Source organism: Biomphalaria glabrata, chromosome 1, assembly GCF_947242115.1.
Source record: "Biomphalaria glabrata chromosome 1, xgBioGlab47.1, whole genome shotgun sequence".
Classification (NCBI taxonomy): Eukaryota; Metazoa; Mollusca; class Gastropoda; family Planorbidae; genus Biomphalaria; species Biomphalaria glabrata.
Genome location: NC_074711.1, coordinates 37,735,304 through 37,757,673, shown reverse-complemented (window position 1 = coordinate 37,757,673; position 22,370 = coordinate 37,735,304). Strand labels below are relative to the sequence as shown.

The window sequence follows — 22,370 nt, the reverse complement described above, 5'->3', positions numbered from 1 at the left end:
TACAATGTGTGTGACTGACTGTATTGTCAATGTGTGTGACTGTATTACAATGTGTGTGACTGACTGTATTACAATGTGTGTGACTGACTATATTACAATGTGATGTGATAAATCGATAACAAACGTGTAGACTTTTATTTCTCTTGACATGAAAGTTGAATGACGTAAACTTGCTTGTGTATCGTACAGTAGTCTCTCTCTCTTCCACTGGTTGCTATATTCTGATGTGAAATGTCCTGAACATAAGAAATAAATGTCAGTTCTATTGATGAAAAGAGTAAGACTATCATTCTAACAGAAATATATGCAGATTAAAATGTTGCTCTTGAATTTCATTGAAAATGTGTCTGAATATATAAAAAAAAAACATTTGGGTTTTATTTGCTCAATTTATGAAATAGGGAATTATGACATTTAAGTTTTATAATGCATAAAAATATACAAAACAAGTGCTTAAATTGTATTGATGAAATTATTTAACATGGTTAGTTTTTATTAAATCTGAAGTTTTAGAAATCAGTGTTCCTATAGAAACCCAAACACCTTACGTTAGAAAGTCTGGAGCTCTTGAAATGACATGTTCAAACTCTATATAAGACAACATTCCGTCACTGTCCAAGTCTGTTTCTTCTAGAACCTGGGCAACAATGGCATAGAAAAACAAATCATTTGTTTATAGTTGTAAGTGTTTGCAAGGGATGTTAAGGTGGCATAGAACAGCGCTTCTCAACTTGGTGATATGTAACCCTAATACAAAACAAAGCACTGGGTGGACATGTTGGTGTTATTCTGAAGACATTTTTTACCTAATGCTGGCCAGTGTTTCCAAAGATTATAATAAGTTGTGTTTGTGTATTTAAAAACGCTGAGAAGTTTACATAGGTAATTTACATTCAGGGCAGAAGATCGAGAAACATGTCAGTGCAAGTCACGTGATACAGAAAGCAAAGCGGAAGAGGAAACAACAAGATCTCATCTGCAAGCAAAGAAAAAAAAAAAGGGAAGGCAGGAAAGTCTTATCCAAACTGCGTTATGCTAATGAAAACAAAAGTGACACAGTGACTATGTTTTTCAAATTAACTGCTCTGTAACAAATTTGACCTCTTTTTGTTTTTAAATTACCTGATTTATAGCAAACTTGACCTCTTCAGTTTTCAAATTACCAAATCTTTAACAAACCTGACCTCTTCAATTTTCAAATTACCTGATCTTTAACAAACCTGACCTCTTCAATTTTTAAATTACCTGATCTATAGCAAACTTGACCTCTTCAGTTTTCAAATTACCTGATCTAAAACAAACTTGACCTCTTCAGTTTTCAAAGAGTTTTGAGTCAATGCTTTCAGAGTTGTTTCTAAATCTGACCTGCCTAGAAAATTGTCACCATCAAAATCTGTCAAGTAAGAATAAACGGAAATTAGATCAACTCTAGTACTTGTTGTTTTTTGTTTTAAATCTACGATTGTTGTCCGGGAAATGTTGCTTATTGTAAACATTGCATTCACATTCCATGATGGACTTCCACCTTCACCTATTCCTTAGTCGCTTGACCCGTTGGGGCACCACACATGATCTGTCGACCGTCTTATTTCATTCCTCTCTGTCTTTTGTCTTGAATAGAATCTCTTTCAATGACAATGACGTCCATTCTTTTATGTTGTCTTCCCATCGCTTTTTCTGTCTCTTCTATTTTGTTCTTCCTGGTACTGTTCCTCGCAGGAAGGTCTTGCAATCTCAGAGAAAGTTCCATGTTTTCACAACAATTAAGGTTTTGTTCAGACATTTTCAAACCTAATGATCATCCGGTTGTCTATTGTTAGTAGACACATGTACGTACACATGCCAAACGAATGAAGTCCTTACATTGGGATTCTTTCGAAAGGAACTGTCTTTAGTTTCTATGGAAGCCCGAACATTTCGAGAAACATAATGCTAAATGTTTTTGTTGATGCGTTTACCTATTGAAAAGCACGAATTCCTATTGTAAATGTTTTTTTTTTAATTCAGATTATACATTCACCCATAGTGACACATAAGACAAACTGTGAATAGACCTTGCTTTTAATGATTTAGCTGTATGGAATTTAGCTCTGGTGATATGAAGGGAGCGTGGTCCTTGAGGGATTACGAGCACGACATGGCCTAAATTGTACCGATGTGCCAAAAACTCAAACTCACAAGACAAACAGGTTAACGCATCCACGTCCAGACCATATAATACTGTTGAGCAGTCAAGGTTATTGAAAAGTTGTATATAGGTCCTGATCATTTACATTGTTCATTGTAATATACCCGCTGGAGTTCATTAATTATAAAGTCATAGTCGCAGATATAGGAGCATTAGCGAGTGGACTAAGCAAGATCAGTTTTTCATGTTCATTACAAGGAACGAAGATCCACAATTGTTCCTGGTTGGTTGTTAAACGAAGATCCACAATTGTTCCTGGTTGGTTGTTAAACGAAGATCCACAATTGTTCCTGGTTGGTTGTTGACAGGTCAGCTTGAAGTCCTGTTGTTCTGATGTTTTTATGTCCAACACTATATACTTAAAGCTGGGCTAATCAACAATGTTGCTGGACATCACTCAGTCATCCTCACGTTGCGGATAAGACGTGAGTTCGCCGGCATTGTAAACAGGTCCAAGGGAACTTAATTAGTCTGACCGTTTTTCCTCATCACCATCGCGGACACCTCCACAAGTAGGCGGAGCTGCACTGGCTTCCAGATGTTAAAACTGTCATAGCAGTGAGTTCAACAATGCTATTGTATTCCCAGTTATGTGTCAGGCTAGCCAATATTGTTTTTTTTTTCAAAATAAATATTACTACATATTCATTTTAAAATTGGTTTTCAAAGTCTATTTTAAAATGTACAATGACATTAAGAGTTTAAAAATTGATTTTTCTTTCTAAGGCGCTTGACATCTCTCTTTATGTTGTCGGTCTTTCATTGATCAGTTTGAGTTATGAAATCATTCTTACCTAATATATTTTGTCATGCATGTCACGAACAGGCGTAACAGCAAGTGTATAATATCTAGGGGTGTCAACTACTTAAATGCCTTTCTAAGCAGAAAGCGATGCCGACTTGTACGGGCGCTATGGATGGAAGGGTTGACTGTTTGAAAGGACGTTAAGACACATACACGTTTCTTACATCGTGGTCAATGTATTCATTTTACTTTTTTTTTCCTCAGTATGTTTTTAGTTACATCAATCTTATACACAACACAAAGGACAACAAAACAAATTGACGAAGACTTTTGGGGGCGCAGTCGTCATAATTGAATGTTCCACAAAGCTTCACCGGAATCAAAAGTTTTGAATTAGAGTGTAAAGAGAATAATGTGAAGTCCAACTGCCACTTTTTCCCCATAAAAAATAGTTTACGAAAAATTGGTTCCATTAACATGGCTATACTCAACACGGGGGACAACAAGCATTGCGGTAAACACTGCCGTTCTGACTGAATGTCTACAACATCCACTTCACCGGGGAGCAGGTTAACTTAGTCACAGTTCGTTGCCTTTTTTTTTTTTTATAGTTCATGATCATTTACCCGGTTCATTATAATAAACCCGCCGCAGCTCTTCAGTTATAAATTCATCATGGCATATAGAGTAGCATAAAGCGAGTATACTGTCAGAACGAGATCAGTTTTATGTTAATTTTTGACCCGCTTACAACTACTGAATGTACACCAACGTCATCTTCCCATTGACTATCTAGCGCTAGATATTCATTTAAAAATAAGTTTGTAAAGTATCACACACAATCCAAATCATTTTTCCTTTTCCCTATACTACATTTTGTAGGGTGCCTAAATTAAAACAAAAACGTACACATAAAATGTAAGTTGAATGTCTCGTGGATATGTACTACCCACAGTGGAAGGCGTAATATGCTAACATAACACTCAAATTACTTAACCATTACAATAGTGTTGTCGGGTGTTGGGGTGAGGGCTTATGGGAAAAAAATCTTTTAGCAGGAATTTCAGGTTTGTCAATCTCCCACGCCAAGTAATTATTTTTTTCTGACAATAAAAGAAAATGAATTGTTTTCACTATCTTCTTATTCAACTGACCATATATTTTAAAGGCATATGCTGATTTGATTTCTCTCGGGGCTGCTTCACTGAAGACAGAAAACATATCAAGGAAGTCATCGAATGCCATATCTCCTGTACCGTCATCAGAAAACACCTGACAGATACGTCTGCGGAATGGATTTTCCTAAGAGACAAAAAAAAAAAAGTAATAAAGAAAGAAAGAATGTTAGATCGTTAATGTGTGTCCAGTCTATTGAAAAGGCCCGTAAACCGTTAGTTCTGACGCTGAAACCGCGACACTTCTTCTAAGGTATTTTTCTTTTAAAACATAATTTAAAAATAGTCCTAAAGGTATGTGTTGTATGTCTGTACTTTATAAATTAAGATATACATGTATGTGTTGCATGGTCGTAGCCAGGATTTTTTTTCGGGGGGGGGGGGGTTGGGGGGATTTTTTTCTCCCCCCCCCCCGCGAAATTTTTTTTTAATATGTATTTGTGTGTGTGTGTGTACATAATCTTTATTGCATTCTGACCCTTCATTCTTTCGGAAGACGTTTATTGTGACCTAGAATAGGTTCTTCCTGTAGTTAGTGGAAAAATTGTAGATTCCCCGCCAATACTAGCAAGGGGGTCTGGGGGAGCGCTAGGAGTTCCCCAAGCGCGGGGCGAAGCCCCGCCGCCAAGCACTATTTCTGATATTGAAAGCCAACAAAATGCATATTCTGAGATATCTACAGTGTATTTTCCTGCTATTAAAAAGTTTTATTTCAAAAACCTAATGTGCTATTCTTACTGACTTAGACCCTCCCGCGCCGTTTGGCGCATTTGCCGTCAAGCTGTTTCCATAAAATTGTAAATTCCCTGCCATTACTAGCAATGGGGTTTGGGGAGCGCTAGCGCGGGGCGAAGCCCCGCCGCCAAGCACTATTTCTGGTATTGAAAGCCAACAAAATGCATATTCTGAGGTATCTACACTGCATTTTCCTGCTATTAAAAAGTTTTATTTCAAAAACCTAATGTGCTATTCTTACTGACTTAGACCCTACCGCGCCGTTCGGAGCATTTGACGTCAAGCTGTTTCCATAAAAATCTGTCACTGGTAATGTCTGAAGCCTCTTCCCACCTGCCATGAGGACCTCAATGAATGAGTGGCGTCAAGTTGTACTAGGATATCATTGCAACTCTTCTTATGCGTAATTCATCTTGTCGGAGAACATGTCCCGCAAACCTCATGCGTCGCTCTCTCACAATCTTACTAAAGGGTCGACTCCCAGTTCGGCATAGGATTTCCCTTATTTAAACCCGATCTCTATAACTGACTCCTAAAATCTGTCTTAGCCATCTTTGTTGAGCCACATTTAGTGTTTTTCAATTTCGGCAGATGACTATTCACTGCAGTTTATTAAGGGAGCCCTGCCACTGGTAAAAATGTGTAACCACTCTTGAATACGCTCTTGGAATTAAGTGACTGTAGTTTGCTTTAGATTTTATATCGAAAAGAGAACTTTTATCGTCGAAATCATCTGTTGGGGGTTTTCCACCTCAAAATGCTCTGTAGGGGGATCTTAAACTCAAAACCATCTGGAGGGGTTTTAAACTTTAAACAAATGCCATCTGTAGAAGAGGGGTTTAAACTCAAACCCCCCGATTGGATTGGTTACGCTCAAATAATTTTAGTGTGTAATTTGCTTTTTTTTTATATTGAAGAGGTATTTTTAGCATTAAACCCCTCTGAATGGGGGTTTAAACTCAAAACCCCTTTTGGCAACGCTCATAGCATTTTCAGTGCGTAATTTGCTTTTTTTCTTACACTGAAGATGTATTTTTTAGCCTCAAAACCCCTTTGGCTGCGTTCATAGATTTAAGTGTGAGTAATTTGCTTTTATTTATATTGAAGAGGTACTTTTTAGCTTCAAACTCCACTGGAGGGAAGTTTAAACTCAAAACCCCTTTGATTACACTCAAAACATTTTGAGTGCATAATTTGCTTTGTTTTTATTATTTAAGAGGTATTTTTTACGTTCAAACCCCGCTGAAGTGGGGTTTAAACTAAAAACTAAGTCAAAACCCATTTAGCTACGCTCATAACATTTTGAGTGCGTAATTAACTTTTTTTTATATTGAAGAGGGGGTTTATCGTAAATTTTGGAGGGGGTTTTAAAATGAAAATCTCCCTTAACTGTGCTCTTGGAATTAGGAGATTTTCGTTTGCATTTTTGTTTTGTTTTGTTTTATAGAAGAGGGGGGGGGTTAACTGCAAAAACCCCAAGTAGGGGGTTTAAAACTCAAAACCCCTAGTAGGGGGTTTTAAACTCAAAACCCCTGGTAGGGGTTTTAAACTCAAAACCCCATTGGTTGTGCTGGGGCAATTGATGGTTTAGTATTAAAATCTCACCTAAAATAAACAAAATCAAAGCAAAAAATCATTCACTAAATTCCGATTTCATTTCGGGGGGGGGGGGTTTGAACCCCAACCCCCCCCCCTGGCTACGCCCATGATGTGTTGTATGTTCTAGATATAGATATGTGTTTAAATTCTGTATTTTATAATTAAGATATACATGTATGTGTTGTATGTTCTAGATATAGATATGTGTTTAAATTCTGTATTTTATAATTAAGATATACATGTATGTGTTGTATGTTCTAGATATAGATATGTGTTGTAATTCTGTATTTTATAAATTAAGATATACATGTATGTGTTGTATGTTCTATCGTTCTAGATACTGTTTATTTATTGATTTAAAAGATACAGGTAACAAATGAATTATAAGTTGGTTGCTTTGTGGTGTCAATGTTTTGTGCTAAAAAATAAGGATTTACTGCTTCAGGGGTGAACGGCTGTATAGCAAAGACAATAAACATAAATATACGTAATCCTGCCTTACCAAGTAAAAACAAAGAACTTTCGGACCACAAGGCCTTCATCAAGCTTGGTCCGGCAGCCTAACCAAGTAAAAAGTAAAGTTCCCCTTTCAGACCTTGCAATCTAAAGAGCAGATGATGTTATGATCATCTATTTCTATGGCCTACGGTTATCTAGCTGGGTGTCATGGGGCCAGCACAACGACCAACCGCCTTCACTTTTCCCGACTAAAGTCAGGTACCTATTAGAGTTGGGTGGACTCGGGGCGTTCTAAAAATCCAGAAATTCAAAATCCCATCTTCATCGAGATTTGAAAGCTGGACCCCCAAGTTCGGAAGCCAAGCGCTTAATCACTCAGCCACCACTGCCCCTAGCGTTACCTATATGTATGTCTTTTGTCTCTAGTCTGGTCATGATTTAAAAAAATAAATGCTAGAACGTGAAAGGTAATAAGAGGTTAGTAAAACAAGCAAAATATAAACAAGTAAAATATAAACAAGTAAAATATAAACAAGCAAAATATAAACAAGCAAAATTTTAAAAATCCCTTTAAAAAACAACAACAACAACAACAAAACTTATTTAAAGGGAAAGAACTCCGTCCTTCAAACTATATCTACCAACAATGTACAAGTTGTTTATGTTTACATTTTTTCGATATAAAACAAAATAATGAATGACCAATAATTAATTGACTAATTGAGTACTGTTGTTTATTGATTCATGTTTTGTTAGGTACACTACATAATTGTTTAAAGTGTCAACTTGATCGGAGAAAGCGTGAGGGAGAAATAACGTGTACAATTACCTAAGGGGAAATGCAATAAATATTAAGCGATAACTTTGAGTACTGAAGGATTTAATTCCCTTGATGAGATCAAACAAACTAATTAATTACCAGCAATTAACTGACTAATTTTTAAAATTTAAAATTGATCCTTGTATTGTAACGCGAAGTGCTGAATTTGTTTTATACGAAGTTGGAGAAATAATGTGTACAAACGTTTTACCAGACAGACAAACAGACAGAGTGAGTTGATATTAATTTTGTAATAACCTTCAGTTCTGGCATGTTTTCCAAGACATCGAGTGGAATCTTAACCATCGAACTTTCATTGTAGCTCATGTTGTAGGGTACTTGATCTGGTGCTAAGCCTCGGAATCTATCGAACACTCTTTAGATGAAATATAGTTAGTTTTGACTGAAGAGTGACTCACACACAAAATGTTTAGATTTCTTTGATTCGTGTTGAAAGTAAAGAGATTAGAAGAATTTATAAAGTTGTAAATTAGAATATTCTCTTTCCTTGAGTATTCGATGTCAGTATAATTATTTTTTTTTTTCTAAAACAACAGTAAATGCATCTGAAATAATGGCTAATTTCGGCTCGATAAATCTTCGGAGGGAACTAATAATTTGTATTGAGCGATACAGTCGACTGGAGGAGTATCAACCAGCTAGAAAACAAGTAGATGGATGGATATACAGAAGACGTATCCAGATCCAGTCTTTTATGCATCATACCACTAGTCTTGGTCATTTGACTTCCCCAGACATGTTCATTTGACTTCCCCCAGTCATGTTCATTTGACTTCCCCCAGTCATGTTCATTTGACTTCCACAGACATGTTCATTTGACTTTCCCAGACATGTTCATTTGACTTCCCCAGACATGTTCAATTGACTTCCCCAGACATGCTCATTTGACTTTCCCAGACATGCTCATTTGACTTCCCCCAGACATGTTCATTTGACTTCCCCAGACATGTTCATTTGACTTTCCCAGACATGTTCATTTGACTTCCCCAGACATGTTCATTTGACTTTCCCAGACATGTTTATTTGACTTCCCCAGACATGTTCATTTGACTTCTCCAGACATGTTCAATTGACTTTCCCAGACATGCTCATTTGACTTTCCCAGACATGCTCATTTGACTTCCCCCAGACATGTTCATTTGACTTTCCCAGACATGTTCATTTGACTTCCCCAGACATGTTTATTTGACTTCTCCAGACATGTTCATTTGACTTTCCCAGACATGTTCATTTGACTTTCCCAGACATGCTCATTTGACTTCCCCCAGACATGTTCATTTGACTTCCCCAGACATGTTCATTTGACTTTCCCAGACATGTTCATTTGACTTTCCCAGACATGCTCATTTGACTTCCCCCAGACATGTTCATTTGACTTCCCCAGACATGTTCATTGAAATTAGTTGACCTCCGTCTCGTCAGGTCTGGAAAACCACAAAATTCTCGACCTGAATGTTGACATACATGCATTACACAAAACAGCAAGGGTTCTGTCCAGAGCTTTAGCAAGAAAGGATTTGAACCTGTCAAGCCCTCACTTGATGATGGCCATAAACAACCAAAAAGTTTTGAACGTTCCCTCATACAGGACGTCCTAGTTCAAACCTCATTCAGAATGTCATGGGTTGGAAGCGGGCTTGAGTGGCATACCACACAACCACTTAGCAACAAATGGGTTGATAAATCTATATTGTGTAATACAAATTCTAATGATTACAATTTTATTATTTTAAAAAAATCTTATTTCGGCTATAAGAGAGAGAGAGAGAGAGAGAGAAAGGGGGCACAGACAGAAAGACAGAGACAAAGCGAGAGAGAGAGAGAGAGAGAGAGAGACAGAGACAAAGTTTGTAAGAAAGATAAAGAGAAAGATCCCTGAAACTTTTAAAATCACTCTAATTCAGTATTTTAAATGTAAAGACATTCGACCTACCTAAGGATATCTGTTCTGGTAAAAAATGTGCAGTCCTTCAGAAATAAAAGAAAAGAATATAGTTCTATAAACAGACAATATCATGAATAGGATAACGTTTTTTTCTTATATTTTGGGTGTGAACATATTGTACATTACATTTGATAAGATCTATAGCAGACAGAGAGACATATAGTATAGATCTTGAAGATTAACGTTTTGTTTTATTGAAAAGTTTTCCGTACTCCTGCTAGTTAGTTGCCCATTTTGTTACAGATACGTTTGAATCATAGAGTGAAGTCTGCTGCTTCCTCCATGTTGACATAATTGTGTACTACCAACAGAAGCGCTTACAACATTCCATTCTGCAGGGCGAAAGTTCTAAAAGTGCAAAGTTACTTTAAAAAAAACAAAAACCTCAAAGTTTGTTACTTTAGTTTTGTACACTAATAAGCTAGAGCCTGCCTAGAGCTATGCATAAAGTGTTTCCGCCATGCATGAAAATCTACATTCAGAATATAAGATTTCTAAATCTCAGCCCTATTCTCCATCAGGACTGCTAGAATAGTTATAATACAGTATAACAATACATATACTAAGTAGGCCTAGGTACTTTTGAATGCATAGAGTAGGTTTGAGATTAACTTGCCTGGTAAGCCTCAAGTTGGGCTTCAGAGAAAGAAGATTCCTTGTTTCCCATTGCTACTTCTAACGTCTTGCACACTGTGACTCTTAGTCAAAGGAACCGCTGCTTCAAGAAGACATAATAACACTTTTGAATAGATACAACCACAGTGTTGTTAACATGCACTTAATTCATCCAGTTCTAGTTCATTTAAATCTGTCCACATTTGTCTGATCTGTTTTCGTACATTTAGAGTATAACGAGCAGCAGTTAACCGTGTTCCCGTGTTCCGCACTCTTTTTAAATGCATTATTACAAAATGTTTATTAGCGACTACCCAGTTTCCCGAGCCATACGTGCAGCAGTATTAGTAGACCTAATACTGTACATTGGATTAATGATTACTACTGGGACATCTGCGTGTAATAGAAAGGTTAACGTTTATGTGATGACACAAAGCCTTCACGTTTTAATGTACAGCTGACATTAATGGAGGGTCCTATATGATGACAGACTACATTGAAGCGATTCCTAGATTGATGTCTTTATGTTTGTATGGAACGAGCCAGTCCGTGTTTGTTTAAAGCTAAATAAAGGGTTATTTTATTTGACCTACTTCTAAACAAAATAGTAGAAGTCCAGAATTGCGTTAAATTAAAAGTTTTTTTTCTCACTTGATGCATTTTTGCTCAACTTGTCAGGAGTTGAAGTTCATAAACAACACTTTAAATGTGACTCTAGGACTTTCGGCGGGTAAAGGTGAAACACAAAATGAGACGAAATTTTGCTTTTGCACTTACTAATTTCTGTTATTTTTTAACAGAAAGTCTTTGAGTATTTTGTTAGTTCACTAATCAAATAGCTGTTCGGACTGGCTACTGAATATGTCTCAACAGTAGTGACATGTAGACTCTATCTCAATGTATGTCATTATGATCATAGTCAGTCTGAGATTTAGATGTAGGATAGTTTGTTTACAGCTCAAATTGATTTTCCAGCAAAATGGCAAATGTCTAATAAATAAATAAATAAAGCATTATTTAAATAATTTAGGCTCTCAATTTTTTACAAATTCTTTATGAATTTTATTAGAAAAATGAACCATCTACTCAGATGTACTAGGTGAATGTGTTAGGCTTTGACTTGAGAACCCGGTCATTGAGATTGTAAATAGAAATTTTTGTGGTCAGACTAAACAGAATTTCTTTCGAGCTTCAGGATGTGAAAAAATTATACATTTCACACTATTTTTTTTCGTATCTCCCAGAAAAAAATAAAATCTAAAACTGCTGATCCATATAGTAATGTAATTAAATATATATATATATTGATAAATACATAATATATTGATAAGATATTGTACATAATAAAACTATTAAAAATAAAGTTTTTTTAAGAGTGCTAGATTACCTTTTTTGGGGGGAAAAAAACAACAACGAAACAAAAATGAAGAATGTCAACTTGTTACATTTCTCTGTTCATGCCAACTAAACGTGGGACAAGATGAAATCAAAACATCTCACTCTTGATGAGAAATTGAAATGATCGAACAGTGAGATCGATTGAATTGAGCACTCCAGAATCAACGTTACAGCACAATACGCGGGCCCTTAACTACAAATCAATGCTGTAAATCAATAGTTGATACCACTCACTTTCACCCAGAGTTTATATTCAACGTAGCAATTTGAAAACGAGGCTAGGTTCATGTATATATCACAACAGACACATTTTAATCATTTTGTTTAAAAACAAAACCAACAAAGCCAGCAAAAATGACTTTAACCCTTAAAGTGCTGAAATGCTTTACAATGAGTGCATACACAATCCTGATGTTTAGAGGCTAAACTACCACACGCGTTTTAAGGGTTAAAGAATCAAGCAAGGTAACTATTAATCATCTATGTCATTTAATATAGATACTTATAAATAAAAGGACCCACAATACATTGCAAATGTTTCATAACTACACATGAAGAGTGAACTTAATCAATAATAACATGAGGATATAGGTCACAACGACTGATGTTAAGGACATAAGACTAACTTGGCCAATATATTACTAACAGGGCCGACATCTAATCCATAAGGCCTAAAAGCCTACACAATAAACATTACAGCCAGACATAACCATCTAGTCCTACGTATAATTAACTAGGCCTATTTATACTTGTAATTAGCTAGGTTTCAAATGACAATATTTTATTCAGATTAAATGTTTCTTAAAATCCGTTTAATGACAAACACGTATGTTCGTACTACTCAGAAATTCAAAAGTATTGACAATCTAAGCAGCGCAAAGTTGCACTCGTTCAAGTTAATAAAGTGTTTTGTTTTTCTGCCATGACGCTAATGGTAAAAAGTAAAAGTTTCCATTTCAGACTTTGTGGACTATGATGGTCTGAGGATCATCTGTTTCTGTGGCCCACGGTTAACGAGGGTGTCATGTGGCCAGCACAACGACCAACCGCAATTAGAGCTGGGTGGACTCACAGGCAGTCACAGGTGCCCAAAGATCCCGAAATTAAAAACCCCAGCTTCACCAGGATTCGAACCCGGGACACCAGGTTCGGAAGCCAAGCGCCTTACCGCTCAGCCGCCGCGCCTCCTACGCTAATGGTAGTTGTTTGCTTATTGCTGACTGTGAAACTAGATCTTAATTAACACTACTGATGAGTGGATGACTTACTTCAGGACGTCAAGGTAACACCGAAGGTAGACACGACTGAGTGAGTGGATGACTTACTTCAGGACGTCAGGGTAACACCGAAGGTAGACACGACTGAGTGAGTGGATGACTTCAAGACGTCAAGATAACACCCGAAGGTAGACACGACTGAGTGAGTGGATGACTTACTTCAAGACGTCAAGGTAACACCCGAAGGTAGACACGACTGAGTGAGTGGATGACTTACTTCAAGACGTAGAGGTCACACCCGAAGGTAGACATGACTGAGTGAGTGGATGACTTATTTCAAGACGTCAAGGTAACACCTAAGGTAGACACGACTGAGTGAGTGGATGACTTACTTCAGGACGTCAAGGTAACACCCGAAGGTAGACACAGAAATGAACAATACAACGGAGAAGAGAGAAACTGAGTTGTACGTCTGATGGGAGGGTTGGCAGGCGTTCAGGACTCACCCCCCCCCCTCAGACAACTTCTCCCCATGTCAGTGCCGTGCTTCTAATGCATGTTAAGGATGTTGAAAGTGTTCCTGGTTATTATGACGTTATTATGACGTTTACTGGGAAACAAAATCAACACTCGAGTATTTTACCACTTGGTAGATTTATTCCTCTTTTAACGTCAACTTTGTACAGAAAAGTTGTGGAAATAACAACAATTGTATTCTATAAGTAAACTTTGTATAGAAAAGTATTGTGAAAATAGGAACATTCACTTTCAACAACTGTATACTATAAGTAATATAAATAAGTTATTACAAATAAATATTTCGAATATATGAAACAAAAATTAATTTCATATTAATTAATACAATTTTACCTGTTCTCACAAATGTAGGCAAATAAAAATTGAATGTATATATTCAGAAAATGTTATTTTCTCCCGTGGGGAATACCGTGTATGCAGACATTTGTATAATTTCTTTATTTGGTTAAATATGTACACTTGAAAGGTTTAAAGGAACGGACCCTTGTCACGGTGTTTATATAAAATCAATAAACACGTTTTGACTGCATGGCCACGAAAACATTTTGGTCAAAACAGGTCATATTTGTGTAAATACACTTCATACATTCATAATAGAGTTGTTTCAAATCATCAACAACATTTTTGATACGCATTTTTTGTTACTTCAACATGAAACAAAACAACAAAAGTGGCGGCATCAAATGAGGGTGGGAGGGATACAATGTACTAAGAGGTGTACCCTTAACTTTCTTTGTATGACATTTTACAATTTTGAACTTCTTTATAATGACTGCTCTCCGTTTTATTATATTTATAAATTAAAGCTCTCTCTTCCCCCCCCCCCCCCCCCCCCCGACGTTATAACTTTTGAAAAGTACACAAACAATCCAAATAGTTTTGATACACGATCTTATATAACAGCGAGTCTAAATAGTTTATCTTCAAGTCCTAATATTATATCTACTACAAAGAGTATAAATGCAAGTCCAGATATAGCACCTGCAAGTCCAGATATTACAAAAATCTGCAGTGCTTTTTCTTTCTTTATAAATCTTGATGTGTTCTCTAACCCAATGACTATTTCATTCGTAGAATCATGACATGTCATTTAAGTTTGCACAGAGGGTCCCACCTTCATGTTAAGTAATGAAGCTTTAGCTAATGGGCCACCACCGAAAATCAAAATTGTAGGCCCCTACTCTCTCTCTCTCTCTCTCTTCAATATATACAAATATAATGTGTATGAGTTGGATGTACAGTAAATAAATCAATATAAAAAGTTATCAATGTGGATTTTTGAATTTAAAAAAGGACTTGATGATTTGAGGATTAAGTTTACAGTAAAATAAGATAAAATAAATGGCAGTTTACAGTTTAATTTACTTCTTTACTTAATAAGTTATATACCAATGAATCTAAATATTGAAGATTTTTTTCATGTTGACAACCCTATTTGACCTTTGATCTCCAAGTAACGTTTTTTCCCGTCTCATTATCATTATCATGACTTGTACTAGCCTACTAGATCTACATTTAATCCGTTAAAAATCGGAACTCTACTGTAGTCTTTTAAAGGAACGGATTGACATTGGCTTCTACTACTAGATCTAGAAATGAGAAATCCGTTTAAAATAGGAATTCTACTGCATCCCTTTGAGAGAAATGACTTTCGTTGCCCTAGTAAGCTAGGAACCTTTGCCACAAAACTGGTTGAAGTCATCCAATTTATAGGTCCTATACTAAAAGTCTTGACAAGAGAAATTGTATGACAGTGATAAAGAAAATCCAGGGCCGGTCCTAGGGACTTTTCAGTCAGGCTCAAACGTAAGGTTAATACAAGTTAAATCATTTAGCGTACAACAGTAGGTCTACACTTTACAACACAAGACCATAGGTGACAGAAAAGTCGCTAGGGGCATCTACGCTCACCCTGATAAGACATCGCCTGAAAATAAAATTTGTGCAGGCAATGCAAATATTATTTTAAGTTTTGTCATTTAATTGAGTACAAATTCGAATAAAGTTATGAAGCTAGTCATCAAATCATAATCACAATTAGCACGATCATTGTCCTCATTATCTTCTTATAAAAATCAAAGCATGTTTTCTTTTTAAATTACGGATTTGTAAAGCAAATACTGATTTCATTTATTGTCCTGAACGAGATCGGTATAAATGATTGACATGCACTTCATTACATGGACATAGTGATATATCAGATTGTATCAGATTGCTAAATACGTAAACAATATGCTAACACTCAAGTTGGATTGGTGCATATATATTCATCACTGAACACGTATGTCCGTTGTCTTTGGCAAGACTTTCTATATTCTGATGTGGAATGTTCTGAAACGAAGATAAAAGAAAACGTTTTTTTTTTTTTTCAAATGCACTAATATAAAATGTTCCTATTTTAAAAACACTGAAGTCTGATTTGAAGTCTAATTAATTATTACAGTAGATTTCATGGGTTAAAATCTCGTAAGATTTCTATAAAATGGATTCAAAACATCCTTCATCTCATTCTTTGTTAAAATAAAAAAAAATAAACTTAGCTAGACATTGACTAACGACTTCTTCATAGTAATGAATACACTTACGTTAAAAAGTCAGGTGCTCTGGACACCACGTGCTCAAATTCAATGTACGATAACTCGTTGTTGTCATCCAGGTCTGCTTCTTTCAAGACCTTCAAAAATTCAAGGTCAAACATTAAGAAATGTACAGAGCCACTGACCATATGCAAAACAAAACATGTTTCATTATAGAACTGAGAAATATTTTACAGTTGCCAGGACTCCATGCGATGGATTGGCCTCTTTAGTCACATGACAAGTTGCAGTGGGAAAAGATGGCTTATCGAAATGCGACACATTCAATTCAGAACTATTAATGCCAAGCACATTAGAATTTTGTTTTCCACAATAAATAAAACTCATAGACAAAGAACTCATGTGTTTTCGTTTATAATAGCCATCTTGTTTTTATCCTTACACATCGACTTCCCACCAGTTTAAAACGTGTGTGTGTGTGTGTGTGCATATCTGAATGTGTGTGTGTTTAAGGACTTCCATTACTCAGTGTGAGTTTACTAAAAAGTTAGATCCTTATAACGTGTAAAATAAATGAAATGATTAGGTCTGGAGATGAAACTATGAGACTCAGATATTTAGCAAACTGAATGGTCAAACCGTTTTGCTATCCCATCAAAGGGAAAAGTGTAGGAATCCCGACTCTTGCATTCGACTCTTGCGTTTGCTGAGCAATTAGAGTCAGCACTGAAACCTTCTCCCAGATACCCCCTACCGCAACAAGCCCACAAAACAAAATCTAGCGCACTGAATATGAAAGATGTGATCTAAAAAAGTAATTTAAAAAATATTTACATACATTTTTAATCAGGTAAAATTGGAAAATAAAAAAAAAACATGTGATTTATTCTGTTTACATTTCAAAACATAAAGTTTAGCACCAAATTAAAAAAAAATTTACTTGTTCTAGTATGTGATTCTCTTCTGTTTCAGTCAATGCACTTTGTTCTATATTTTCCCCATCTACCAGGTCTCCTTGATCTCTGGATTTCTGGGTTAACGTTTTCAGAGTTTTAGCCAGATCTGTTTTGTTCAGCGTATTGTCTCGATCAAAATCTAGGTCAGAAAAAGATATTGGATTAATATCAGTGTGCTTACCCCAGTTTGATTAATACCAGTGTGGTTACACCAGTTTGATTAATACCAGTGTGCTTACCCCAGTTTGATTACTACCAGTGTGCTTATCCCAGTTTGATTAATACCAGTGTGGTTACCCCAGTTTGATTACTATCAGTGTGCTTACCCCAGTTTGATTAATATCAGTGTGCTTACCCCAGTTTGATTAATACCAGTGTGGTTAGACCAGTTTGATTAATACCAGTGTGCTTACCTCAGTTTGATTAATAACAGTGTGCTTACCCCAGTTTGATTAATACCAGTGTGCTTATCCCAGTTTGATTAATACCAATGTGGTTACCCCAGTTTGATTAATACCAGTGTGCTTATCCCAGTTTGATTAATACCAGTGTGGTTACCTTAGTTTGATTAATACCAGTGTGCTTACCCCAGTTTGATCACTTCCACTGTGCTAACAACCAGGTTGAGCCTCAAAGCAATTAGTGAGATTTAAAAAAAAACAATCTGATTACATTATAACGTTTGACTCGCGGGTTACGCCTGCATCTCAATCATATTCAAATATTGACAACCAATCTTACCATATATTTTAAAAGCATACACTGCCTTGATCTCTCTTGGAGCATCCTCGCTGAAAACAGAGAACATATTCAGGAAGTCATCAAAGGCTAAATCTCCTGTGTTGTCTTGAGAAAACACTTCCAGAATTCGGCGTCGAAAAGGATTTTCCTGAGAGCACATTTCAACAAAAATAGAGTTGAACACAAGGATTAAAAAGATGCGGCCCCCCAGTCGATTCGCCCATGGACAAGGAATATTCAGCCATTGTCTTAATTTGGTTTTTAGAGTATTATTGCAGTTTGTTTCAAAGAATTATTTGGCGTTGATTTTCACTAACAACCTAATAGCGGTTTAGGGCAGCCTGGCTATATGGGAAACCGGTGGGCCAGTCTGAATTCGAACTAGAGCCAAGAAAATAAGACGCCAACTCGTTGGCAACTGAGCTATCTAAGAATAGAAGTTTTTTGTGTATTGTTAGTTTACACATTTTAGCGAACTACCAATCTCTACAAGACGCTGATCTGAAAGTATTTCTCATTTGCATAGCAGGCCGTACTGTCTCTCTATTAAAACGAAATTAATGGGCGATATTTTTACTCGCTTGTCTTCTCTTTGCAAAAAAAAAAGAAAAAATTATTTGTGGTCGTAAGCTAAATTTTCCTTCTAAATTCTTTGCATTTTGCGTTTTTTTTTTTTACAAATATTATATCAACTCACTCTGTCTGTGTGTCTGTCTGTGTATCTGGCCAAAACTTTTGTACATGTTATTTCTCCGAACCCCAAACTCGAATCAAGCTGAAATTTCGCAGAATTAGTTCGTTTACCTTACAACACAAGAATCAATTTTTTTTTAAATTAACAAATTAGTTAATTAACTATTGTTAATAAATTACTTTGTTTGGTATTCAAACAATGGAATGAAATAGTATTTGACTGAAGTGGTGGTATAAGTACCCTTTATATTATGCTGCCGTGCGGTATTCGCGCTGGACTGACGTTCGGACTTCTCTATGGTCCCGGGTTCATACCTTGCCAGCTGCCATTCCCCGTCGTCCTGCGGGAGGTTCAGACTAGGAAGTAATTATGTTCAACTCTGAAGTAGCGTAAGTATATCTTTATTAGGCGTCTTTATCGTAATATAGTATCTTGATATTAAGTGACACCTCCTGTAGTCGGCCTGTTTGGATCAGCATCAGAAGTCAACAGGACGAGGGTAAAATGCTCTTTAGATACTCGAGTGTTCTGACAAGCGCCAAATGGCAAATTTTGTAAGAACCGTAAGAATAATGTTTTTATATGAAAAATATTCTCATATGAATGTATAGGCCCTAACTAGATTGGACATACAGTTGATTTGTTCCTTGAAAAGAAAAGATACCCCACAGATTGATAGAAATGATCAGTTAATCATTAAAGCCAATAAATGGCATGTCTTAACCCTGTAATCTTATCTTATTTTATATGATACAGACGTTACTTCAAAAAAGAAGATGATTAGCGTTATGCATTTAGTCATGCATATTAACTAATGATCTAAATTCTGCTAAGTCACTGGTCTTGGCTGGCTCAGGCAAATCTTTTAATTTTAAGTAAATATATATTCTATAGTTAAATATATTCAAAACAACAAGAACAAAATACCCCTCACACAAAATATTAGAAGACTTACTCGTAATTCCGGAATGTTCTCTAGTTTATCCGCAGGCAATGTCTCACTCTGACAATAATGCAGATTGCTCATTTTGCTCTGTTGAATTCTTGAAGGGTCGATCTCTTTAAATCTTTTAAAAATTCTGTAGAATAATAGACGAAGTTATCAGAATTAACAACGATAGATAGCCATTTCAGTAAATTGTTTGGCTAAACGCTTTGAAAGTCTACATATAAATAATAATAAATATATCTGTTAGGATCATGTTTCGGCCTACCTTATTATATCTTGCTTGGTAAAATATGTACAGTCCTGCAATGAAAATAAGTGATTTAACTGAAAGTAGAGGATCATAATACTTAAGCGAAATAGTCTTTTTTTTTCAAATCAGATCTTTATATCTATACTAGCATAAATGCATGACATTGCTCGTAGTGAAGGAAAGTGAGGGGTTTGTAACATATACAATAACCACCGCAAGGATGAAAGAAAAATTCAAAGAAAAATTAATCGATTGGTCAAACTGTTTTGATTTCCATGAGGTGCGCTTGGTAGGTGAAAGGTCGTTGACAGCAAAAAAAAAGGGGGGGGGGGGCTGGCTACATTTTCTTCTGGTCTGGAAGGAGCTCTTTTGAGCTCAGGCAATCGAGAGTGGCTTTTATGATCAAATTGTCTCTTTTACCATTGTTCCCACCAAACTAGCCTCTGTTTGGGCTTACTGCAATGGCCCACAGCTTTGGCCGTCATAATATTTCAAAGGCATTGCTATTTGGTGAACTGAAGAGTGGTCGGCGCAACAGAGGTGCCCCCCCCCCCCCCAACCGCATTGGAGAGCATGCAGGCAGTTCGTCCTTGTAGATATAATGGTAGAACAAGAGGTGACAAAAGGTTTTTGAGAAATCGGGCAATCTCTTCTAGAAATCGCGGATCTAGATTGAGATTTAAATCTACTTTTGCCATTCTCCATTTTTTTCTCAAGTAAAAAAAAAGGCTATGGCCCTTAGAAAACTCATAAGTGTTAAGGGTAAGCTACTACAATGTAATACGATTCGCTTTCATTTAACGAATTTTGATACTGGCAGAGCCAGAGATGGGATATAGTTAACAATATTAATAGTTATTGGTTTTTAATGAGGACATATAGACTGCTTAAGGCTTTTCTTACAGTATTTTATTATGAGATTTACTAAGTATCTGACCAAATTAGTTAAAATTCAGTTCTATTCCATATACGCACCCCCACCCCCATCTTTATTTTCACATTCTGAAAATCGTCTGTCTAAATAAACCAAATAGCATACACATTCGTTTTTTTTTAATGACTTTATGAAAAAGACAAAAAAAAATATGTTAGGCAAAAGTAAATTACAATTTGAAATTAGTCTATTATGCTCAGGCGCAGACGGCGAAAAGAAAATCTTAATCCACTAACCGCGGACAATGGTTATGCTTGCCCTGTATGTGGCAAAATATGTAGGTCACAGCTGGGGCTGTGTATCCACAGGAAATACTGCATTCATTATTAATGTTCGGACTCGAAGACAAGCTTTATTATTATTATTATTATTATGGTCATAATGATGTATAGAAAAGCAAACAGTAGATCTACATCCTGATTCTACCTGATAAGCTTCCAATTGTTGAGGGCTGAATATAGACTCCTGGTTCCCCATTTTCGTTTAGTGACAGAGGAAGCTAGTCGGTCGGAAATTAAAAGTTTTTGTCTTGAGAAAACTGGCCAGCGACAAACTCCTAGATCCAAGTGACTTCAAATCTTTTTATACAGAGAATAAATCCACACAAATAAGCAATAGTGATACCCACACGGGCAGTAATTAACAGTTATTATAAACACAATCGACAGAATGAAACAACACAATACTAATTATGAAGCCCAAAACACAGACAGAATAAATATAGAACATTGATGTTTTGAAGCACACGTTACTTTGAATATAGGCCTACTACTTGAGAGTGTTAACCTAGTTTGATACATTGCAGTGTGTCACATGCAACACACCCAAACATTACACTGCCGTGATTGCTGTAGGCTTCCTGGTTCGTGACTAAACAACACTCCTAGGTCACAAAGATATCTGACTCGTTACATTCTTTATGACCTGATTGTGTTGTGCAATAAAGTTACAGCTTTTTACGTGTATACAGATGAAAGGTTCTTTTTCTTTTATCATTTTATTTATTTTTTATTGCGTTTCCAAAGGAGGAAAAGCAGCTATTAGTTTTGTGTCCGTCTGTCCGTCACGCTTAAATCTCAAAATCTAGAAAAACTTAATGAAAATCCTATTTCATGATATTTTACAGCATGCAGAGTCTAGGTCCAAACGTTACTTTTTAACTTCTGGAAGAGAACCCTATTGTTTTTAGCAGGAAATATGTAGTAGTAGTATCCCTTTCAGACCTTTTTTTTTCGTCTATAGGGCAGATGATGGTCATCTGTGGCCTACGATTAACGAGGGTGTTATGTGACCAGCAAAACGACCAACCGTCTTTACTTTTACCCAATTAATGGTTATGTATTCATTTGAGATGGGTGGACTCAAAAATTAAATATCCCAGTACTCGAACCCGGGACCCCCGGTTCAGAAGCCAAGACCTTTACCGCTAAACAACCGCGCCTTCCAGAATGAAATATGCAAATCTTTTTTTTTTCATAAAAATAATCCATACAAAAAATCTCTATAAATTATCTGGGAGGATGTGTTAAGAAGGAATTTATCTTTCCACAAAATTATGCTAACAAGCGTATTTTAGGAAAACGTAGATTAATTAGTGTGCACTTTCCAGAACTGTTGAATAACATTTATAAACTCTCTCTCTTCTAGCAATACTAACTAGCTCTTCTATGCTCTTTGGCAACAGCCATCTTTTAAGATGACGTCCTGGGAATTGTCTATTTCTCTCTCCTAATATTTCTCTTTAAAGTTTTTCGGGTTGATTATATCGCCACCACATTTCTCAATATTGTTTTCTCTTCATATTTTCTCTGACTCATTGAACGTAACGGGACCTTAAAAATTAAAGTGTAAACAG

At 36.2% G+C, this 22,370-nt stretch overlaps 2 protein-coding genes across 4 annotated transcripts; both read right to left on the bottom strand.

Moving 5' to 3' along the window:
* Positions 1-120: 120 nt before the first annotated feature.
* Positions 121-12,050, bottom strand: LOC129927240 (calcium and integrin-binding family member 2-like). Of its 3 annotated transcripts, none has more exons than XM_056035233.1 (8): positions 11,690-12,050; positions 10,304-10,405; positions 9,676-9,710; positions 7,980-8,097; positions 4,088-4,235; positions 1,287-1,393; positions 549-637; positions 121-236 (listed from the first exon to the last, which is right to left on the bottom strand). In XM_056035233.1, exons 2-8 carry the CDS (start codon positions 10,352-10,354, stop codon positions 215-217), a joined length of 570 nt encoding a protein of 189 aa, XP_055891208.1. In that variant the 5' UTR covers positions 10,355-10,405; positions 11,690-12,050; the 3' UTR covers positions 121-214. The 3 variants fall into 3 exon arrangements, with proteins under 3 accessions (XP_055891208.1, XP_055891200.1, XP_055891193.1); XM_056035225.1 differs by having other exon boundaries at positions 10,304-10,402; XM_056035218.1 differs by lacking the exon at positions 11,690-12,050 and having other exon boundaries at positions 10,304-10,577.
* A 1,502-nt stretch (positions 12,051-13,552) lies between these two features.
* On the bottom strand, positions 13,553-21,362 carry LOC106068697 (calcium and integrin-binding family member 2-like). The gene is made up of 7 exons (XM_013228152.2): positions 20,942-21,362; positions 19,597-19,631; positions 19,338-19,461; positions 17,689-17,836; positions 16,932-17,086; positions 16,040-16,128; positions 13,553-15,785 (listed from the first exon to the last, which is right to left on the bottom strand). The coding sequence occupies exons 1-7, from the start codon at positions 20,990-20,992 to the stop codon at positions 15,764-15,766; spliced, it is 624 nt and encodes a 207-aa protein (XP_013083606.1). The 5' UTR covers positions 20,993-21,362; the 3' UTR covers positions 13,553-15,763.
* Between the last annotated feature and the right edge of the window lie 1,008 nt (positions 21,363-22,370).